This window comes from Poecilia latipinna, unplaced genomic scaffold (genome assembly GCF_001443285.1).
Source record: "Poecilia latipinna isolate Pla-1442-1.1 unplaced genomic scaffold, P_latipinna-1.0 Scaffold1422, whole genome shotgun sequence".
Classification (NCBI taxonomy): domain Eukaryota; kingdom Metazoa; phylum Chordata; class Actinopteri; order Cyprinodontiformes; family Poeciliidae; genus Poecilia; species Poecilia latipinna.
The window spans coordinates 110,741-134,900 of NW_015114038.1; the positions used below are offsets into that span (position 1 = coordinate 110,741).

Genomic DNA, 24,160 nt, shown 5'->3' on the forward strand with positions numbered 1-24,160 from the left:
TATTTTGGATCTTCAATGCAGTGACTCAATTGTTTTATAATTTTCACTACCTTTAATGAAAAGTTCTCCTAATGCATAAACAGCCACGCAGGCTCAACAAGGAGCTTTACTGGTGTAAAAAACAAGGCACTTTTACCTAGCTTACGCTACATATCAGTTAGCATATTTATTTATTTATTTATTAATTTTTTGTTTTTGGTGCATATTGTTGAGTATTTCTTCTCAGTATTCATTCCACTCTCTTTAGAAATGACCCAAAATAGGTAGGGGCATGTTGCATAGTAACCTTGACGACTTAAGGTCATCAAGGTTAGAAAGCTGTCAAGAGGTGACAGTTTTCTACGGTATTCTCAGTCTTTTGTCAGGAAATGGGGTGATATTGCTACAATTAATAGTCATATCACCCCACAGAAAGCAGCTTTAAGGTAAATTAATTGTTCTTACTTCATAACTTGATCAAACAGGAATAAGCAAAAAAAATAGTTTGCAGCACGTTTTAATTGTACATATTTTCAGAGACGCATGTATTAAAGTGAAATGTCAGCGTTTTTTAGAATGATTTTCTCCATGAATCATGGTGATATTTAAAGACTTACAGGCTGTGCTGACCTAAAGCAATGTTTAAACACATGAGTATTAAGTAGTTCACTTTCATCTAAACATAAGTGGGTAAAGATGAAATTGCACTTTGCGGTACATAATTGTAGAAAGTGGCAAAGAAAGATGTTTCCATGTCACGATCATAACACAGAGGTCGAACGGGAACTGACATTTCAAAGATTAAAAATCTTTGACTAAAGCATGTTAGGATGTAGCTAAAAGTAAAAAAAAAGATTAAATGCCTTTTGTGCTTATTTTTGTTGTTTTATAGCTTAGCGTAACATATCAGAACATCTTTTTGAAACAATTTTAACTAGCTCTTTTCTGCTATCAGAGGTAAATTAGTGAAGAACGTTTAGCTTTTTTTTTTAAACATCCATTAAATTACTATGAAGTGTCACAACCCTACATTTAAACTACCCTGCTAATTGTTTCAGTATCACCCCATTACAACACTGTTCAGCGTACCGAGATATTTCCTTTAGTGTGTGCTTACTTAAATTAGTACTACCCTCAAACCTTCAAACATGATTATGCTAAACAAAGGTTAAACTATTCCTTTAATGTCAGCTTATATTCATGGTGAAATTAAATTTTACACATTGCACCTTTTTCCTCTAGACACCCAAGACATCCTAATTACTAGGAACTTTGCTTTCCGATTCTTTTCTACGGATGACGTACTGATCGACTGCTGCTGTGATTGGGGGTGTGGTTGTGGGTATTGTTGAGCAGTGGGGTGTGCTCATGTGTGTGGCCGTGGTTCAGCACACAGTTGCGGCTGCTGTTAGGCAGATCATGGTAACAGGCTTGCTGGCTTGTGTGGTGGCACGTCGGTGTCGGCAGCTGCTGGTGACAGCCAGACAAACACAGGGGTGTGCTCTGACGAGAGCTGTGCTGCTGTCCGCAAGAGCCCTTCTGATGACGAAAAGTGGGGGAGGGAAAAAAGAAAAAAAAAGAAAGTATTTCACATAAAACATTAAGCTGAAAAACGTAAAGATTTTCGGCCCGTTCTGCTGAGCGTCTATCAAAGTTCACCTATGCAAATGATGCCGTTCGTTTTACTTTTACAAGAACTTTTAGCTACAGGTTAACGTCTTTACAGCGACTCCAAATGTCAGAGGTTTTACGTACGAATAAGACTCGCTCCGCTGTAGCAAGGGCACCTGCGCGAGCGCTCCCTGTAACTTTGATGCTCACACAACTTGCGCTGGCCTCAATAAATTATCTATCACAATAAATGTCGCCAAGGGTAATGTGTCTCTCGCAAAGCAGTTGTGTGAGCGGGTAATTTAAAAAGGCTGCACAAAGTCCTACCTATACGTGCCGTCGTCAAACGAGTAAATATATTTATTGCCCTTTCTATGATTCATCATTAAGCTGTGTGTGAGTATTTATTTAAATGCATTTTATCTACAGAAAATACTTTATTTGAAAACAGAGGCTGAAGACAAAACGGCTCTGAGGGCGCAGGGAAGGAAAACTGAGGGGAAAGCTGTTCCGAGGTGCCGTGTGACCGTCCTGACATTGGCAAGGCACTCAACTCTTGGTGATTTATCACATTATTAAGCACATTTGGAACACATACAACAACCTTACTGGAGCTCTGTTCTCATTCGGTAAAGAAAGCAAAGGTTAAAAGTCAAAAAAGTGCTAAGCTGTGTGGTCTGAAAGTACGTAATTACAGGAGTGTAAGTAATTGGTTTTTAGCTTTTCACCAACAGAAAAAAAAAAACAAAAAAAAAAAAAACGTGATGGCAATAAAAGCATTGATTTGCAGAATATGATGGCGAGTTTTTATTTTAGAAGTGGTCAAAAAGAGGCATGGATTTGTCTTCTGTTTTGGAAAGCTTTATGTTTGAAAGCAAAATATTTGGAAGATTAATAAAAACACAAAGCGGATAGATATCAAATTATTCCTATAGAGGTAAACATGGTTACAGAGGAACAGAAGCGAGGGATGAATATGATCTCTCTATTAGCAGTCATGCTTCTTAAAATTGCGTTTGAAGCTTGCAAGAAGTGCAGCCCGATACTCTGAGGTGCATGAACAGCAGTGTGGGATGAAATGGAATGCTATTCACCATGATCTGCACCTGTCCGTTCTTGCAGGAGTCAGGGGAGTTTTCGCTGTCGTCTTTACATCCCCCCATTCGACAACGCACAGCGTCTTGCACCTACGGGTTGGTGGAGGTTGGGGGGACAGCAGGGAGGAGCGAGTAGGAGATGCCGGAGAGAAAGAGGAAACAGACAGGAAAAGAGGGAGGGGAAAGGAATGGTGAGGGAGGAGGAGGAGGAGATGATGCAAAGGGAAGAAGTTTAGTGCAGGCACTTTGATTTGTTTGCTAAAAGACGGGACTCAAGGAAGCTGTTGTGAAGACGTTTGTCCCATGACGTTTTGAGTAAAAATACTCATGCCCCTTTGAAAGTGGTCACACAACAACCACAAGTTTCAATGTACTTTGTGCGTATGTGATAGACCAACACAAAGTAAGGCATCAATGTGATGTGGAGTAGAAATTACATTTAATCTAAAACATAAAACGTATTCAGCCAATGCATAGCACACTTCTTGTATTTTTTGCTGTAAAATAATTTAAAGCCTATGAATAATATCCCTTGCAATTCAGAATAATGCACCACCTATGACATACACTTATTCTAAAACATTGCAGTTTGTGTTTTGTAATGTGGCAAAATGTGAAAAGGTTTGAAGTGGCACAAAACACTTTTCCTCTGTGCTTTATAAATCCAACAGCAGGTGTAAGGTAAATGGTAAAGTATGCTAACACGGCAAAATTAAAGGAAAAAAAAAAAAAAGTAATATCCTGCCACTAGAAGCTGAGCCTATTTATTGTCAAACAGATAGTGGAGAGCTACAGTCAGCACAGAGCAGCACTTCAACGTGGTCTATATGAGCCTGGTGAGATCTGTGGCTCTAATTAAAACCAACAGAACAGTAAGGATGTCCTGACCCCTGGGCTTTCCTGGTGTCATATTGTCTTTCTTTATGTTTACACACACACACACTTGGTTACACCAGTAGACGCTCCAATCAGATGAATCCCAAAAGTAACTCCCCCAAGATCCCTTCCGTGGCGCCGGGTCGTGTTTTATAGATGGCCTCCTTACTTTCCGGGGCGTAGCATCATTTCCTGAAGCTGACGATGTCAAATCCCAGCTTTTCGGGAGTGGAAACGAGACAGCCTCGAGGGAAGAAGTGATCCAGGAGGTTCGTTCTCATAGAGCCGCTCCACATTGCCGCGTGTTTGTGCATATTGGTGCCACTACAAATGGAATGGATTGCATCCCCATCTGATTAATACTGCATGGCCAAACATTTTTGCTCCATTGTTTCCTTTTGTCTGTCGCTTCTATTTATGATCACGCTCATCCTCTGTGGCATCTGTTGCCTGCTCTCTGTTGGTGCACCGCGGGATAATGTGTGTGTATGTGTCGGTAATGAACTGCAGCACATTCCAGTTTTAGATTAGCTGTCCCTGCTGTTCTACCTACCTTAGCTGTGGATCTCTCATGCTCCTACCGTGGGCTTTTTGGCCGACTCTCACAATTATGCTCTCTTTCCCTTCCTGCCGGTTAAGGTGAACAGACATATCTTGGCAGGATTGAAGGTTTGCCGTACTCCAAATTTTTGCCTTCACCAAATTCACCTGGAGTGTTACGTGATCTTTATATTGGCCCCATACCTTACTGTGTGAACCGTGCCATCAGCTCCAGGTTTTTTTTTTTAAATACACCTTCTTCTTCATCGATGATTAACTTACAAAAAAAGAGCGATTCACATTTTTGCAAACCAAAATGCAGACGATTGACATGGTCTGTTTGGGGAAGGAATACCTTTGCAAGTTAATTTACAGCAACTTCCTTTCACATCTCTCATTGGTTTTGATCCTTGACCATTTTTTTAAACAAAATAAAGTGAGAACTGAAAAGCAACCAAAGAGAGGTGCATACTTTATATAGACATTAAATGTTTAATCACAGTTTACGGTGTCTTGTACAATATTTTTCCACGTAATACTTCCTAATTAGCCTCTATCATTCTCTTTCTCCCCTCTCCGCTCCTCTGATGCACCACTTATAGAAGGATTTGCACTCGGTCTCATGCTGGGAGGATTTTCATACATTATTACAATAAATAATTCCTGGAATTACAGTACACCGATTCCTGCCGCTTTTGTGATATTGACTAAATGCAGTTAAGCGCTTGGAGCATTTGAATATTCACGTATGTCATGCAGTGCATCAGGTTCACTCACGATCTCTTGCAGGGAATGACGAACCTGTGCGTTTACCTTACTCAGCTGCTACTGTTGCGTGTGCTAGCGTCAGCAACAGATTACATACCAAAATGTATTAAAAAGTACATAGTACAGCCATTAATTGCAACTGGTGTGTGTGTCTGAGTATTTACGTCCGTCTTAAGGGCACGGAAACTTGCATGTGCATAATGAGTAGAGCATGCAGGATCCTTGGGGGCAGAGCAAAGCCTCTGGCTAAAAAAAAAAAATCACCGAGGGCTGTTAGTTGGGGACTTATCGTCTTATTCTGTACAGCATCTCGTAAGCTCTTTAAAGCATACCTGGATCAGTCAGACAATAGTTCGCTATCATGCTGCATTATGAGAAGAAGGTGCAGCAACACAAGGCATGAACCCATAATAACCATGCCCTGCACCCTCAACTGATTTGCTCAAGTTGTGTCACAGACTAAGACTGACCAAAGAAAGGATGTAGAATCGGAATGAAACGGCCCATTATATCTCACGAAGCAGTATTAATATGGAACAAAATCACAACACGGGGCTTCATCAGCCGACACAAGAAGTCAAACTCACCTCTCGGCGCATAGCACAATGGACAGTGATGATGACAAAGCCTTGGACAGAGTCAAAAACGGCGAAGAGGACCTGAAGGAGAAAAACACAAAATGTATTTTAGTTTTTATCCATAGCTCACTAATTTTTAGTCATTTATATTTTTGGCTATTAATATATCATAAAACACAGCAGCCTTCAGACTGACTGGCATCACAGGCAACATGCCTCAAAAGATGCATCTTTTGTTCCTGGGGTATGAGCACATCAACGAGGTTCATTTACAGTAAAGCATAAATACAATTGCCGGCGTACTCACAAACTTATGCAAATATTCCTTACTGTAGGAATTTCTTAATCTTTTCATTTTACCTAGGAGACCTCGTGAGACAATCCAAAGTTTTTAATGTAAATATTCATATAATCTTATATCTTATATATATTTTTGGCATATTTGACCAGTTTTTAACAAATTATGAGTTTTCAAGCTTCATCTCCTTAAGTTCCTGATGTTCTTTTCAGGATTTATTTAAAAAACTTTAATTTCATGCCACTGATGCTTTTCTAAAACCTGCCAGAGACTTGGTAAAAAAAAAGAGAGAGAGAGAAAAAAAAAACAGGTTATATTTAAAAAAAATGTTAATTAATGTCTCCAGTCTGTATCACTCAGCAAGCTGACAGCCTGGTGATCTTCTTTCCCCCGACTCGCAAAATTTCAAAGCTGCTTTTCCATTATGCGCCCATTGATATGCGTATGTGTGTGTGCGTGCGTGTGTGTGTGTTGGCTTTTGTGTGTTTGTGACTGGCAGAACATTAGCATGTGCTTGTTGTTGTTGCACACATCACCTGGAAGAGTGTGGAGCGCCGATCAGTTATGGCCAGCACGGCTGACATCCAGGTCAATGCTAACAGAGGAAGAACCACACAGGAGCTCCACAGGGACGCCCTGTCAGACAGGAAGGAAGCACATGCAGGTAGGGGTGTGGTAGGGGGTAGAAAGAGCAAGGGATTCAGTCTCAAATCAGACAGGCCAGCTCTGCTAAGTCCTCGCATCTAAACACACACAGGTTAATCACACATTCTACAGTGGGCTATTTCAAGCGGACTGCCACACTACAATTTGGATCATACTTAATATTCTAACTGATGAGTGGAATACAATGTGTAATCATGTGTAAAGTTCCGACTCCAACAAGCGCTCACAATTACATGGTTGATGGACTCTGATTGCCACACTGGGAGACCGTGAGGCAACATGGGGGAAAAAAAAAAAAAAAAAAAAAGACCAGACCAATGACATTAATAACACAATATCGTAAAAGGAGTGAGAAGCTGAGGACTCCAAATTCAAATGTTTGGGCCACATCTATATTAAAGCTGTTTAAGCAATGTACACAGAGGAAATTACATGTTGTATTAGTTAAAAAGTTTATCTTGGTAAGTATTTGCTTTTAATGACGCTGCTAATGTGAAATTTAGAACATATTCATGTGACATCTCAAGTAATCAGCATACAAAAATATCAAAGCAAATAAGCTCAAAAAGTGGAATGATGAAAGGCACAGATATTAAGCATAAGAAAAAAAAACATGAAGAAATTAGCCAAAGAAGTTGATGTCTTTGTATTTAAAAAGCATTTAGTTGACCTTGACTAATGTACTTTCAATTGAAGGCCTATAAAACTATCTCATACACTGCTGCAAGAAGAACAGAATCATAACAGATAAAAACGCACAACTATTTCAATAACTTTGTAACCTTAATGTTGTAGAGCAGACTGTTGGCAGACAACAAGAAATCTTCATATTGACAATTTAATGTATATCAAGAAATATTTTCAATAATTATTCATAAGCAATTTTTGTACTGCTTTGCATTTTTTTAGGCTAGGTTTTTTACCAACAATACATTTTGTAAACAGCTTTATCAGCAATATATGTACTAAACTACATTTTTACATTTTATTTTTTATTTAACACATACTGTATCTACTCTTTAGGAAATTAAGACTCTTCTCTGTTGGGGGCACGGGGGAATGAAGGAACTGAGTTAAAAATCTGAAAACATTCAACCAAGGTTTCCCCCAGAAAACTGGCTAAGCCCAGTGGTTGGGCGCTCAGCAGTCATTCATCCAGCGGCCCATTGTGTTTTTTGAGTTAAAAAATGTTTAAAGTTGACAGGAAACTTGAAAATATCCCTTGATAATCATGTGTTATTGAAAGATTGGAAGATTAACACCTGAACCCCACCTATAAAGCCTTTAAAAAATGCAAATATTTTAAAAAGTGCCCCCATCAGCACTGCGTTGGCTGATGGGGGCGCAAGTAAAGCCTGGTGACCCGCCAGGCTTATAGTATGCTGGGGGAAACCCAGATTTAGCATATCAACAAGTAATAAAGACTTCTACTTAAACATAATCTGGTTCAACACAATAATATACTTAATCAGATAAATCATTTTGGAAATTCTGAAACTTTTAAGCAAGGTAATTAAACGTAATATGTCTACAGAGCATAAAAATGATGTTTTTTCCACATCTACCAAGCTTAAGTATTATTTCAACAACAGCTATTAAGCAGGTTGGACTTTATGGTTAAATGTTCACCAGTGAAAGTGCTTTCACTGGTGAACATTTAACCATGTGGCAAACTTCAAGACAAGCAGCAATATAGGACAAATATAAATGGCCAAATGCTGATATACAACTAGTTAATCTTTAAAATATCTAGGTAGTAAACCTTGTAAATCTAAATCTAAATGGCAAAACATGTTAACACTGCCTCTAAAAGTGCCATGGGTAATGTCATTACATTGCTCTCCAACCATGGAAAGACAGAGGGTAGACTGGGGTTACAATGTAAAATTAAGTGCCTTCACTGAATAAATAAAAAGCTATAATGAAAGATTTGCACAATAACATAGATGATTATCCACGAGAGAAGATCTCTCAGAGACTATTTGCTCCGATCATGAAACCATGACAATTAATAGAATGTCAACCCAGTGTCGAATATCAGATTAGTTCAGATCATAAGTCGAAAATGTTACCAGAAAAAAAAACAAAAAAACGTAATCGATGGTATAGGGGAGTGCTGTGGATAGACGTGCACTCCATGCACCTGTCTTCATTATTTTGCTCTGCATAAATTTAAGCAGAACACAACGTCCCTTTACTCAAATTAGAATCTCGATGATCTTTTGCCAGAGCACAGTCTTTACAAGAGAATTTCTTTCAATCATGATTCAGTTGATATTTAGGTAGCTTAAGCCCAGTAATTTATTGCAGAAGCACAGTAAAGCTGCATAAAGCACAACCTTTAAAACATGTTTGCAATATGAGGACAGCACTTTTTATTATTTAAGTCGTCTTATTTTTAAAACTCTACAGTCGTGGTACAATTGTTCTGACAATTTACTGGATATGACCAATGACAGATTGAATTAGTTTTTAGTGCATTAGTTACTGAAATTGGCTCAATGATTGGATTGCACTACAGATGCCATTTCCTGAATTTATGTGAATCCAGTCTTACCAAATGTGCACCTGCAGCTACGAAAGAATATGCAGAAAAAAATTGGGAAAGTTTGAGTATTACTTACTTTTAGTTTCCTGTTTAATTTAATTGCTGGGGGGGTTTTTATGCATCTTTCAAGTTTTACTGTTTGTGGTTATTTTGTCATTTTTGTCTGGGGTTCTAAGTTTGATATATGTTATAAATGCAAGATTAGTTTTTTTTCCATCTGTCATATTAAAACATCTGAAAAAAATGGTGGTATTAACTTATTGAAACAATGCTTCATTTCTTCTGAAAGTGATTTTAAAAAGCTGTTTATAATTGTTTTATGTTTTAAAGCTGAAGGAAATAATAAGAAGGTATATCATATATATAAAAGATAAAAGAAAAAAAAAAGCCATGAAGGAAGTTGCCTAAAAGTTGGCTGACAAGTCTACTTTTTTTTTTGTTACTCTGACAATTCTGTCATGGAACATGCTGGAATTGTAAATGATGCTAGTCTTTGCAAAATCTCAGATTAAAGGATAGAACCACATTTTTAAAGGGAATAAACAATTACATTAAAAAAATAACACCAGCTGATTGCTAATGTAAGATAGTATAAACAGAGTTTAAAACCTGAACTTTGGAATCAATTTTGTTTTGTCTTGAAACGCTACTTTACATAAAGTGTTCTCTCATACGTAGTGGAATAATGTTACTTTTACTTCTAAAATACTAAATTAGTCAGTACTGGCAGGTCAAAAACTGGAAATAGGCCACAGAATTGTAATCAGTGATGCTGTACTGAAATACACAATTATAATATGGGCTCAAGACCAAGTCATAATTATATATTCTTTCAATTGTATTGAACACCTATGAAAAGATCTGAAAATTCCAGTTTGAAATGCCACTATTAAAAAAAAAAAAAGACTATTGGAGCATTTCCCTTCAGGTAGAGTGGAATAAACTATACCAATTGGCAAAGACAGAAGTCTCACTGAGAAGCACAGAAATCTCTTAAAAGTATTTACTGGTAGAAAAGGTGGAGACACAAAGTATTATGAATTAGTCCACCATTTGTAAGACAAAAAAAAATATCCAAATAAACAATCACAATCAAAATAAGACTTGTTTTCGGTATAAAAAGTACGGAATAGCAATAAACTTTTGTCAGTTTCACATTTTTCAGTAAAGGTTTTGCTGTTTTTTTGTTTTTTTTTGTTTTTTGTTTTCGTTTTCTTGTGGTCGAGAACCAGCAAAATTGGTCATGTCTGTATTTAATTACCAAACAAGTCAAAGTGAATACATGTTAAAGAGTAAAGGATAATGGAGGAGTCATTTAAACAGTGCAGTTTGCGCAATTAGGAAAGTTGTGTCTCTGTGTTTAAGCTTCCCCCATGCTGCTCTGCAAATATGTTTAAAGTAACTCTAGGAAGGATTCATAAATACTGTTTGACACAGGTCATATTTCTCCGTGCACCCAAAGGAGAGCTCACTTTGCATCAAAACGCACTCTCATTAAACAAGGTCGACTTGCGGTGCAGGTGTTTTCCCTTTCATTAAACTGTTTTTGCTTCCCAGACAAGTCTGAATACTGTTCTGCATCATTACCGACAGCCAGAGATTAAACGGTGGAGGGGTGGCAGTGGCGGTGGGGGAGGGGGATAAATGAAGAGAAGATAATGTGAATTAAGAGGGGCAAAAAAAAAGCAAGAGAAGGGAAGTATAGAAAGAGACAGATGAAGATGAACTAACTAACATGGCGCTGCTGGCCGTCGAGCTGGACATAGCGGTACTTGAGATCACGCCACACTTGGAGCATTTCAGGAGCAGTCGGCTCCGCGCCTCCGCCGGGACACTTTAGTTCACGCACACGCATCCCATGTGAGGGAGAGAGGGAGGTGAGGGGAAAGTTGGGAGGAGGATGAGTGCAAACACACGCACCAGTGAAGACAACAGGTGAATGTGATGGAGAATTTGAATAAATAAGGTGGGGGGGGGCAACGTGGACAAACAGTGAATGGGGGAAAGGAAAAAAAATGGTAGGAAAAGGGGGAAGGAGAAAAGAAAAAAAGAAAGAAAGGTAAATTAAAACCAGATCTTAAAAAAACTTAGCAGCAATGAAATACAGTCAGGATACAAAGATTGATTCAAAGCAAGCAGAGAGAACGTGAGAGACGCACACTGCAACCAGTCGTGGATTAACACATTACAGTGAGACTGGCAGGAAGTACACCAGTTCTTTGGTTCATTTTTATACGTTGCATACGGATCTGCGAGTTACTTATTGGTGAATGTACTGAGACTTTACTAGAGTGACAAGGAGGAAGTGGACTGCTCTGGTTGTTTACTTACAGTTCGCTAATCAGATGGAGGGGAAGCATGTTTGCACATTGGTTTGTGCCGTGCATGAACATATGATTTAATACATGAGGAGAGTGACTGTGTTGGAGTTATGCTACATTAGCATCCTATCACAGATCATTACCCTGGTACCAACAACTGCTACCCCGTGGCTTCAAGAAGAAATGCATTTTGCCCACAGTTTGTCCTGCGAGCAACACCACCAACCTCTCTGTTTTAACTCTGCATGCGAGTACAAAATTTTACAGACTATAAGACACTTTTTTCATGCTTTGGATGGTCCTGCAGTTTATAGTCAGGTGCAATTTTTTTTCCCCCTCCTCATGATGCATTTAACTGATGTGTTAAATGTTAATTGAGGCAGACTAACATGAACCAAGGAGTTACTGTCTGCAGCTGCGAAGAAAGCTAATTGCATGCTAAAAGTGGCGCAGTTACGTCTCCACACCCCGGTCGTTGCCGAGCAAATAAATATAAGTGACTTTGCAGGTGGGCCTTCTTGGTGTTGCCGCTTCATGCAAGGCGACTGCTTCTTTATGGCCCGGGATTTTTCTGCATCTGTTATGGCTCTGTTATGATGTTCGCCGGTGGAGTGAAGATGTGTTCCTGACATGTTCATGAACGCCCCGATTTAAAGATCAGAAAATGGCAGCTGACTTCTAGGTTGAGCTCGAATAGTTTTCTGTGAGTTTGCTGAAAAGCAGCTAACTACACAAAGCGTCACCGGATCACATCACCGACACAGACGAGGTTACCCTACATGCTTCACGATTTCTAAATAATTGCGAGTTACAGTCCAGTGTGACTTGTAGAGGTTTTTTTTTTTCTCCCCCCGTCTTCATGATGTAACTTAAAGTCAGAAAAATACTAAATTTAGGTAACACCGTGCTCTGGATAGCATGGAAAAGTCTTTGTAACCCTTTTTCAGATTTTGTCACGTGACAACCACAAACGTCATTGTATTTCATTGTGGTTTTATGATAAACCAATGCAATGTAGTATATAACTGTGGTGTGTAATGAAGGGAAAGGCATGCTTAAAATGACAATGTTTGCAACACTGGAGCCAATAAAAAAAATTCATGACCTGAGCAAAAATTATATTTGCTCAGCTCATCAGGAGAAGTGTTTGTCTGTTCTTTATGCAAAACAGTCCAAGTTCTGTTTGTTTTCTCGGGTCGAGTACAACCTGCTCTCGCCCTAGTTTTCTTAGACTAAAATCTGAAAGTCCTTTTCACAGATGGCAAATGGACTGAACTTATTTATCCTTTTTCCACTCAAACTGACCTCTCAAAGCACTTTACACTAGAACCACAGCAACACTCTCAAACATACATAGGTGCTCATCAACATGTAACAGGAGGAAGCTTGACTCAAACCCAGGATTTTCTGATTGCAAGACAACTACTCCGCCTAATGAGTCACAACCAGTTGCTGAAGTGGTGCTACTAATTCAAGTCTCCAGTGTGGCAGCAGAGTGCTGGTTTAACCTCCAGAACAACATCAAGACCTTGAGCTATTTGTATTGATTGATTGATTTGCACAAGCAATTCAGCTCCATCTGGACCAAAGCTGTGAGAATGAGTTCTCTGCTCAGCTTTTTTTTTTAAATATATATATATATATATATATATATATATATATATATATATATATATATATATATATATATTAAAACATTAATTAAACGTTTGTCATGATTATCATTTTAAAAGTTGAAGGACAAAAACAAATTATGATGATTTTATTGATCCCATCAGACAAAATGATAATGAAAAGTGTATACGGGAACTCATATATTTTTTTTTTTACAGCTTTCCACAAGCTCTCAATTGGAAATAGATCTGGACTTTCACTTTTACAGTTTGACACAGTACTATGTTTTGATCTAATGTTATTCATTCAATTGTAGACAAGGCACTACATATGAAAGGTGAACATTGGTCTCAGCTTAAAGTCTGCAGCTCTTCCAAAGTTACCAGAGGCCTCTTGGTTGCAATGGCTTGGTAAGTTATCTGTGCCATAATCTTTCCATTTTTTGGAGGATGAAGCACAAAACGTTTGTACTTATGTGTAGAAAATGAATAATTCACTTTACCTCGTAGATCTATGCTCTGGTCTGTGTTAATTTACCTCATAAAATGCTAATAAAACATACTGAATCTATGGTTGTACATGACAAAATGTGGAAAAGTTCAAATCCTATGAAAACTTTCGCAAGGCAATGCACTTGAGTTAAACTGACAGAAAACATGCTCATAATAATCTTTCCAGGATCAGGGATGACTTAAACGGTATATGTGCGCTTTAAGTGTTTATACATCAAATAGGTTTAATCTCAGCCACATCCCTGGGTAGCAAAAGCTAATCAGCCCCCTAGAGAGCAAGCTTATACAGTTATAAACAAACTATCAATTTCTATTCGTGCAATCAATGTACATTGAGGAAAATGCAACGAGGCAGAGAACAAGAAGTCAATGGAATCAATAGATGCGAAAATTAAAACACATGGGTTTTTACACGCGAGAACCAACGAGGTTTCCACTCAGGTTTGGAAAAGATGGTAAACGCCTCCGTACGGAGTCGATAGATTTCAATGCCTTACTTTGACAAATCTGCATGCACGCCACGTGTGAAGATATATGATTTGTTTTCATGCTTTTTAGGTCTCTCTTTTTGAGTTACTCTCTCTATTCACATTACATTTCCAACTGCCACTGATTTTCACATCTCCCATGCTCATCTGTGTCACCCCGCTGAGAGAGCTAGGTGGTTACCATTTGTGGAGGTGACGCTGAGATGCATCTCAGAGAGCAACAGCACATAACAGATGTCTCGCCATCTCCTTGCCAAATTAGATCATATTTTCTGATTTTTTGTTAGCGGATGCGCAGGTGTACGAGTAGGTGCGAATGTGAAGAGACCCTCGGAGGCATTTTGAGTCATTTGCCAGGAAAATATTGTCTGACAGAAGGAGGAATATGCCTAATATGGTAAATATGATTTCGGTTTTACAGGCAAAAAAAAATAGAAAAAGTTGACTTGAACAGACAGTAGAAGATGTGTGTAGGTGTGTTTTTTTTAAGTTAACTTACCCTGCTCGCTGCTTTTTAGACTTGTCTGAGATGCCGTCTCGAGACATGAGCTTGTTGAACACCACAATCCCAATGAGCATGTTTACCTGTTAGATGTAAAGAGAAGACATTGTCATAATAGGCACATAAGCTAAAGCTGGTCTTCTTTCATTCTTGTTCAACACGTCACTGTATGGGTCAGCCTCTCTGACGGTTAGCTGTTCTTGAACACAACAAAGCAAATTAAAGAATGCCTCTTGCCAAATACAATTTGATTTTCTAAATGCATTTAAACACTTGTCTGATGTTTTCCACGTTTGCTGACGGGAGCTTTCAAAGCAATCACACCAGTTGACATATAGGATCTTGTGAAAATATGTAAGCAAATTGTTGAACAACAAAAAAAACATTTTTAATTAAATTAAAAAAACACAAGACAAGTAAATAAATGAATGACTTAATTAATGAATGACTGACTTAGACATTTCCAAAACCTTATGAATGAATTAAAACATTATAAAAAAAAACAACAAAAAAAAAACGTCAATTTATGGTTAATATTGTAATAGATGAAAAGCAAAAATAAGAACAATTCAACCCTTTCTTTTTTTTCCCCTTTTGATATGATTTTTTTTAGCAACAAAAAGAGCCAAAAAAGGCTTCAACGGCAAAAACAAAGATATTTTAAAAATCCTCCACAAAAAAAAGAAAGACAATTTTGAAACTAAAAAGAAAAACATTTTTTCAGAAAACATTTTAGATGAGCATGAGAACAGAGAAATCTCAATGCGAAAACAGGACACTGATCGCTTTGCTTGCTTCTTAAACTAACAAGCAGTTTATTTTAAGCATATTTAACATCTGGCTACTCTGATCCTGTTGCACAGACTTAAAATTAAACACGCTAACACATACACACAGCTGAGTAAGTGCTCGCAGAGCTCTTTCAATCTGAAATCCTGCACATCTGGAACATTTGCTTTCCTGGTGACATGTTTCTTACAAGCCTGGTGTTCAAAATAGAGTTTCTGAGCAATCATCTGCTCATGCTCCCTGTCAGCATCAGTGGGAAGCAATTTTCGTACACTTGTGCATGTGCATGTTATCCTTGCCTTCCTTTCTTCCTTTCAATTGCCCACGAAGGCAGGTCCTGGCCAAAAGAGAGAAATCGTTTCCATGATACTACGGAAATCTTCAGAGCTCAGCAGATACAGCATTTTGCAGAAGTATAGCATGTCACAACTATGAACTTCAATGCATTTTAATGGGATTTTATGTGATAGACCAACTGAAAGTAGCTCATACTTCACATGAAAAGAAAATGATGCATGGTTTATTTTTTTAGTAAATAAATATCTAAATGTAATGTGTGCTTTTGAGCTTATTTATATACATTTGGACTTTGGCGTCATTCTATCAAATGAAATGCCATTACGTTGTCCAACTGGATTAATTCTATTTGGAGTGGATCTGCTGTGAGGCAAATCTGTTGTATTTCCAAGTGCTTTGGAGTCATTGTTTATTTTTTTTGTTGTTTTTTTTTTTTTTTGCACATATGCCAGAAATTTTCATTTTTTGTCTAATGTGGAAGAAAGTGGTTGCATTAGCACTTCCACATGTTCTCTTCATCCTATGCATGGATTCTGGGAAACTGGGCGTCTAACTGATTTCCTTAAACAATGGATTTTTTCTGGCCAATCTTCTGCCAAGGCCAGATTTGTGGAGAGCACCACTAAATGAACAGTTAAAGTCTCAAGAGTAAAATAGGCTGAGTAAGTATGCCATACACAAAGTGTGTGTCATGCCTCCCCTAGGGGGCGTCAGAGTTCTTAAGGGGCTTTGCTGTATGAGGGGAAAAAAACATAAACCAGAAAAAGTATCTTACCATTTAACCACCTTCACCAAGTCTATGGATGGATTTTTAGTACCTAAAGTGCGTGGGACAACAGAATCAATTGTACCCCAGTGCTGGTGTTGCATGTCGTCATGGAGCCTAATCGTGCACCTGCAAATTTTTGTAACTTGCCAAGTATCACTCGTGTCACATTTCACTCAGACTGGATGACCTGGTAGTTGTTCTTGCAGAATACGTTCAGCTGTATCAGCATGTATGTAATAGTTCAATGAGGGCTAATTTTTTGGAGAATGACCAATCACCAATGTATGTCACAAGTATGCTCGCCTCATGCCAACTTTATGTGAATCTCAAAGCATGCAAGTAGCTTACGGAGACAAAGGAAGTATGACCAAGATTTTTGAAATTTTGTATTTTCATGGACTGGATCTGAAGATGCTTTCCTGCCACAATGCTGTCTGCCAAGCGTTGGGAGTTTTTGACGGCAGTCTAAATGAACTGTGGTGAAAGCATTAGGTAGTTCATAGTTTTACCACAGCAAATGTCACGGCAACTTAGCTTAGCTTAAGCACTACCTTATCTAGTTGCTCTTTGAAGGGGGCTAGCTCATCCAAGACCCTTATTGTATACCAAATATTTTTTAAGGAAAAAAAACTGTTGCAAATCCTAAACTCGTTTCCTTCCTTTAGTGCACATGTGTCAAACTCAAGGCCCGCAGGCCACATGTGACCCGCCATGCCATTTTATGTGCCCCTTCCTTCTCCCCCAGCATTTTATAGGCCGATGATTGACTTAAAATGGTTTTGAGCACGAATTGACTACAAACTACATCTCCCATAATGCATTCTGATTACCAGCCAACATTACGGCTTCTCGCCACTAGAGAGCAGCAGAGTCACCTCACGCTGCATATTGATTTTCCCAGCGAATAAAACTGAGACATCGACAAGCTAACATCAAAACGTCCAAGAAAAGAAAAATAGATTTACAAGTAAGACTGTTAATGAAGATGTGTGTGAGTTGGTGTCAGGGCGGCAGGTCGCGCTAGACGTTATCTTGACCGGTTTAGTTAATATTCACCGTGAATCCAGATCCCATCACAGATTAAGCAGATAAATGTATCTACATTTACTCATAGTGACAAAAACCACTGACTGAGGCCCCAATAATTTGTAATAAATTGAATTAAGCGACTTCACTTAAATTAGCATCACTTCACCAGCTGGGGTCTGAACACACTTCCTCCTGGTTCCCATCTGCAGAAAAATCTGCGCTAATTCATCAGTCAGTCAGTTGGATCAGTCTGATCCAAACAGATCAACTGAACTCTGAGTGTTTTACCCTGTGCGGTGCGGTGTGCGCTTTTACCAGGTTTATTTATTTATTTAGCGTGGTTTCGCTTCTCCGAAACGGACAGATGTTACGTCTGCAGCTCCTCCAGAGCGCCGCTCTCCTGGGTAACGTGAACCCAGAAGGCTCCTTTTGTTAAATCCGCTGCATGAGTTTCTCCCAGCGGTTTCTAATTCTTCGCAGCGGCGGAGCCGCGTCCGCAGTTGTTGAGCAGCGCACTGCGCATGTTACAGTCTAATTAACTTTTGGATCGTCATTTATTTCCTCAAGATAAACTACCGGCTCCTCAAATGGATTAACACAACGTTGCATTCTCCTTACTTTTCTCTGGTCTGTAATGGAGTCCGGTCCAAACTCTTCAACACGCTGTCAGCTCCCAGTCAGAAAGACGCATTTAGTTCAGAGACCATGAGATGGTATTCAGAAAGGATTTTTTAAATTAATTGATTTCAGTTGCCTCTGAGACTAAATCTTTGCGTAAAGTCTATAATGTCTGCCCATGTGACTTGTTTTTATTATTTGTTTGCTTACCTTTAAACACTAATTTAAATATTGTAATTTTTAAACTGAGCAGTAATTTTACATCTATGGAAACTCAAATGTAATTAAAACTTCAATACATGAAATCAGTTATTTAACAATATGAGGTGTTGTTTAATTTATTTTTAACATTGTATTTTTATACATTTATGCTAGAGGTGCCCAAGTCTAGTTTTCCAGAGCTACCATCTGCAGCTTTAGATGGTTCCTTCTCTAACACACCTGGACCATTGACTCATTATAAGCCTCTACAGAACTGAATGAGGGAAGTCAGCCTTTTGTCTGGGGTGTTTTAGCAGGGATGCACTCCTGATTTGTACCGTCAATGTGGCCCGTTGAGGGGGGCCAATATGCTGCAGTGGCCCTCGGTGAAATTGAGTTTGACACCCCTGCTTTAGTGTATCACATAAAATCCCAATTAAGTAGATTGACGTTTTTGGCTGTAATGTTGTAAAATGTTGAGAAGTTTAAGGTCTGTCAGTACTTTTTATTTTTTTTGAGGTAGAATACATTCTAACTGTTTCTCTCACTTTGTGACATATTTCAGGGGATTTATCTGTCTGCTGAAAAATTCTCCTCTCCATGATCCCCTCTACACTCATCGTGCCGCGGTTGACAATGAGCTCCTGGAGCACCAGATTGAAGGAACGAATATTGTCATGCCGGTCATGTCTGGCACCAGCTCTGTGAGTCAGCATCATCCTGTTCTGCTATTTGCTCAAGGCCAGGTTCATTAATTAGAGAAGAGTCCGGCGGGAAGGTCTCTGTGTTTCTGTGCCCGAAGCCCCACTCTCATTACAGCTGTTTGTTAGAGCGAAGGCACCGGCGACAATACCAGGGGGCTGGGCGCCATGTCGCAGCTGCGATTTGGAGCATGCTTCGACATTGTGGGGGCAGCAGTGGAGGAGGAAAGCTGAAAACAATGGGCCAAGAAGTGAAAAATCAAACCTTAGACTGCATTGTAAGGGCCTCAAACAGAAAGCAGCTGTTTATCATTTCTTCCTTCTTGAGGACCTTTCAAGTCTCATCTGAAAGGTTTCTTTAGTTTTGAATATGTTGGGAGTATCAGGCTTAGATATAAAACACTTTGAACTGCCTTGTTGCTGAAATGTGCTATAAAAAAAGAACTTGACTTGAAGTAAGTATTAAGAACAACACCCCCTAATAGGGCCATTAAAATCCTGTGAATCACTGGCCCTATTCTCAATTTAGTTCTATGTTTGGGTTGTTTGTCACTTAACTGGCCAAAACCTGTCATCTCTAAAAGTTGTTCTGTTCAAACTGAATATAGGATTGCCTCCCAGGAAGAAAGAAGAAAGGGAGGGAAAAAGGAAGGAAGGGAAGATGAGTATCGCAACTATTAACGCAAATTCACTTATCCACAATTTCTGCGCAGATTTGCAGTTTTCACCAGTCATCGCAACTTTTCCACAAATCTTACTAACGTCCTCTTACGCGTCCACTTTTAGGGTGTTTTCCAGGGCATCCAGGGGGAAATTTATTGATTGAATTAAAGTTCTGGGTTTTAAATTGCCTGGCGTGATCCACTGAGTGAGTCTTTATATTTGACTTCCTCCCTGAACTGCTCCCTGGTGGGTGGGTTGGAGCGAACGGTGGCGAAGTGGAAGACAGATGGCACACAACAGGTTGTGCTCCAGTATTGCAACTGATATTTACAAAGCGCAAGTGTAGCTTTATGAAGAAATCGCAAAATGAGTTTTCTTCCTACCATTTGGGTCGCAATAAATGGGTGGCCCTAATGCTCACACACCTTCTCCTTCCCCCAAATAAAATAACTCTTAACATACATAATTCATCAGGTACAAAAACTTTGATGGGAACCTATTTCAAGAAGGTACAGAAATTTCAACTTTCTTGCAAGACCACATTATCGCAAAAATAAGGCTTAAATAAATAAGTAACTTTGACCACAACTTTTTGAGATAAGTGCACCAAGATCAGTATTTGTAGGCCACAAAATTCACAAGAAAACATTGCAACATCCCGAAAGGACTGATAGATGAACAAGAGAAGGAATGGAGGCAAGGAGAAAAGAAGGAAGAAATCGAGGGTGAGAAGTTAAGGACATGTGACAAGTGAAATAGTGAAATTGGACATAATAGTAGCCAAGCAATGAATATTAACAGTCATGAAATCCATTATCTCCTCGAAAAAGCCCCGCCAAGCTCTCTTGTCAGAAATTCCAGTACAAGCATCCATATCCCATCTGCACATCTGTGAATGTGTCCGATCCATAGTTTATTTCCTGACATGTGCTCGACAGCAGGAGTGACAGATTCGATGCCACCCAACAGCATCAACAACAGTGGCAACAATTAGCAACCTAAGATGTAGCACACTCTATCCAGACTTATTAAACCTAATGGTAGAAATCTCCACCCTGAGATTCATTAAGCACGAATTATCACAGCTCCGTAGAAAAACAGACAATTAAGACCCCACTGAGATGCAATTATGGCACTACATTTTACTGTAGAGCCGAGTTTAGGTAGCTGTGCGTGAAAAAAAATGTCCAGCCACTGAACTTGGTAAAAACAACTCACACAGAGCTATATTTATGCCCCACCATGTTCCTTCTAAATTTATGGTCAAGGACAGGCTACAGCCCTAGATGCATTTGGTTCGGTGACTCATGCTCTGAAAGCACGCATTACAGGGAAAGTTTAAGGGCAAGAATAGGGCTATAATTCAGTGTAGAAATCTAATATATAGCCAAAAGCTTTTGTCTGCTTACACTGTATTCTTTTTTTCCTGGGTTGACATTTAAACTCGGGGTTCAAGGGTCTCTGCTCATCATTTTGACATGTGTGCTTCTAAAGTGACGGCCGAAGAGCAACCGAGGTCAGCATGCATACTCATTAATGCCATCAGCTTTTGAGGGATGGGGCCAATCAGAAGTTAGATTTTCCTTTCCTTTTTTTTTTTTAGCATTTAGTATTGCCAAACTTTATTTTATTTATGCTCCTTTCCGCACTGCCAGTCTGGCAAGAAGCATATATTTAAACAAATATATAAGAGTTAAGATTCCTGTCAAAATCAATATGAACCTTATGTTGAGTACATTTAATGATGATGCATGTCTGAACAATGAGGATGTGAAATTATTTTGTTGGAACTGTGGTAAACGTTACTAACTTATGGCAGTATATTAAACATGTTTAACAAAGTCATTTAGGGCACTTTGTATGCAGTCGGGGTGTTCACTGAAGAAGACCATGTAAGACAATTGTAATTTACGTGTTTTGTTTTGCAGGTGCATTTGGACCCGAGTGATTTTGATTGTGTCAGATATAAAAAGTGGTCTAATTTTAAAATATGCATTCAAAACGTTATCATGCTGCATTTTGTTGCTTTATGTATCTTTCTTCCCACCATGGTCTTATATTGTTGCATTATTATGACATGCTCGAATAATAAATCATAAGCATCCAGCTATTAGCATTGACCATGTACTGTAGGCTGTCACCAGGGGCAACACTTGTTGAAGAGGGTACTGGTGCAAGCCTTCAAAAGAATAAAAAAAAAGGGCCATAAATAAAATAAAATCAATATTATTATAAAGAGGCAGCCCCTAACCGCCCTCTTTTCATTATCCTCTGCAGCGGCAAACAGTGAAAGAATAAAAATATCAAATTGACAAAAAAACAATGTTTCTCATTATTTGGTTGACTTAGCCCTGAGCTTGCTCTGCACAGTTTACTGTGGAAGAGGATGAGGAGCGGAGATATGGATGTATCATATTGATATTGTCATCATGGAAAGGCTCTCCAAGTCCTCAGCTGCAGCTTTCCCAACACCCAGGAGGAACAGGCAGGAAACAGGATGTGCTGAGGTGTGACATCTCTCTGACATTTTTATTAGCTACGGCAGAGCTGTGTTCAGGCCAAGACGCAAGATGCCATAATTATTATATTATTACAATTTGTTACTAATTATAAGTAAAAATAAATATTAGTATATTAGTTTGAAATATTTCTACAATGTATAATTTATTTGAAGTACAATGACACAGATTAGGCAAGATGTATAACAACATGTATGTTTGCATGTAACTACATTTAGGCAAAAGTAAAAAAAAAAATCAATTTGATGCGTGTGAATTCTGTAGAGGTATGTTAAATCTTTTCCTTTCCAATTCTTGACTCCCATTTTAGGATTAAAGCCACATATTGAGTGCCATTTTGTTGAGAGTTTGTGAGTGGCAGAAATATAAAAATGAAATCATCACAGAGGACTCAGAATCCCTCTGCTAAAATTTGGGCCAACTGGCCACAGTCACAAACATTAACCACGTTTTCTAATCATCATTTTGACTAGTCAGGTCATAGCGACCCGTTCCATTTCTGCTAAAATCACATACCTTTACCTAAGAATTCATTCCCCGACAACAAAGCAGCCAAATGTGACCAAGTCCACACACATTTTGGATATTCACAAACGTCATGAATTATTCAAATATTAGTTACACATCCAAATCAAATATAATTCATATATTTGATATATGTAGGAAATATTATCTCAAGTAGCCAATGGAACATTGTCCACAAACGTTTAAGGTCATATTCGGATAATGTTTGGAGGGAGCATAACAATCAAGGACCACCATCCAAACCATGCAATAGTGGGCAGACTCACCAGAACGATGACAGCAGCAGGACCAACGAAGGCATAAAGCAGGCCGCCCTCCAAAGACAACCAGCAGCTGGAAGAAAACAGATTGAGGGCTCACATTTCACTTCAGTGTGAGAGGTGATGAAACTTTAGATAAAAAAAAAAAAAAAAAAAAACGTAACTCAAATTTATTTGGTGAAAGTGTCCAAGTAATGAAGAATTTATTGGACTTTTTTTTATATTTTTTTTAATAGCTAAATGAAATAGCTTTTTTGTTTCACTTGAGATTGTTTTCTTTTTAATGTAGATCTCCTGATGCCCAGCAACAGACAGATTTGTACAATAAATTTGGGTGACTCCTTCATTAGCAATGACTCCCTGCCAGTCTCTGCTTAGTCTCCATGGTAACCAATATTAGTACACTAACAGCAGCAGGACCAACGAAGGCCTGCTTTGTTGGTCCTGCTGCTGGACCAACAAAGCAGGATATAGACAGACATGGATATATGACATGTATTTTCATGTCTGGCTGGACATAGAGATTGCAATGAAGGCTTTGAAAAATCTAAACAGGAGTCTCTTACTTCCAGGTATCTGATAAATCCTCTTATCCAAAAGGCAAATATTGAGTTGAAAGAAAGAAACAACATGATTAATCCCACAAGGTTGTGTATTCAAAGTGCTCTTCAGGATTACCTGGTAAAAATGTGCTTTCTGTTGACTAAGAATCAATAAAATAAAATAAATAAATAAAAAAGTAAAATACTTATGAAGAAAGAGAGGCTACTACATTTATGCATGCAATCATTCAAAATTCATCTTAAGAGCCTATGACTATAAAATCTGTTTTTGCTTTTTTTATCAGATCATTGCATTGCCTGGAGGGAGTTGTTGTTGTTCTGAAACATGAACCAGCATGATCTGGGTTACACATAACCACTGCGGTTACTTAAACATTTAACAATAAAATGTGACATCATCTTAAAGATTGATAAAAAAAAAAAATCTTGTTTAAATAATGACTTCTGTATGTTTTTTTTCTTCCAAAAATAAACCCTTGTGAGAGAGAGTGGCGCACTGCCGTTATTTATTTGCCATTATTATTTATTAATGTTTAAAAAAAAAGTTACTCTTTCCACTCAGTAAAACTGTCTATGTGATTTTTTTTCTGTGGTTGAAAGGTCTTTTAATAAAATGCCACAAAAAGGACTGGAGTCACTGACTATATGGAGCACTTCCCCATCTCCACCTTGGGTTGTGTACAACTTCTCAGCTACCTATTAAAATGCCACTACTTTACACTATTCCCTTGCTAAAAAAAAAAAAAAAAAAAAAAAAAAAAAAAAATCGGTTTTTAAAAAATTTTTTTTCCAAAAATTTTTAAAAAAGTAATTTTTAAAAAAAAAGGG

The 24,160-nt window shown here is 38.4% G+C and overlaps 1 protein-coding gene across 3 annotated transcripts in view; it reads right to left on the reverse strand.

The window, feature by feature from the left end:
* Positions 1-24,160, reverse strand: part of adgrb2 (adhesion G protein-coupled receptor B2) — a 315,878-nt gene that overhangs the window by 32,435 nt on the left and 259,283 nt on the right. For all 3 annotated transcript variants that reach the window (XM_015056969.1, XM_015056967.1, XM_015056968.1), the window contains 7 exons: positions 22,776-22,842; positions 14,396-14,481; positions 10,697-10,795; positions 6,284-6,383; positions 5,459-5,530; positions 2,685-2,777; positions 1,285-1,518 (listed from right to left, as the gene is read on the reverse strand). In XM_015056969.1, coding sequence (XP_014912455.1) covers positions 1,285-1,518; positions 2,685-2,777; positions 5,459-5,530; positions 6,284-6,383; positions 10,697-10,795; positions 14,396-14,481; positions 22,776-22,842 — 751 coding nt within the window. The remainder of the gene's footprint in view (positions 1-1,284; positions 1,519-2,684; positions 2,778-5,458; positions 5,531-6,283; positions 6,384-10,696; positions 10,796-14,395; positions 14,482-22,775; positions 22,843-24,160) is intronic.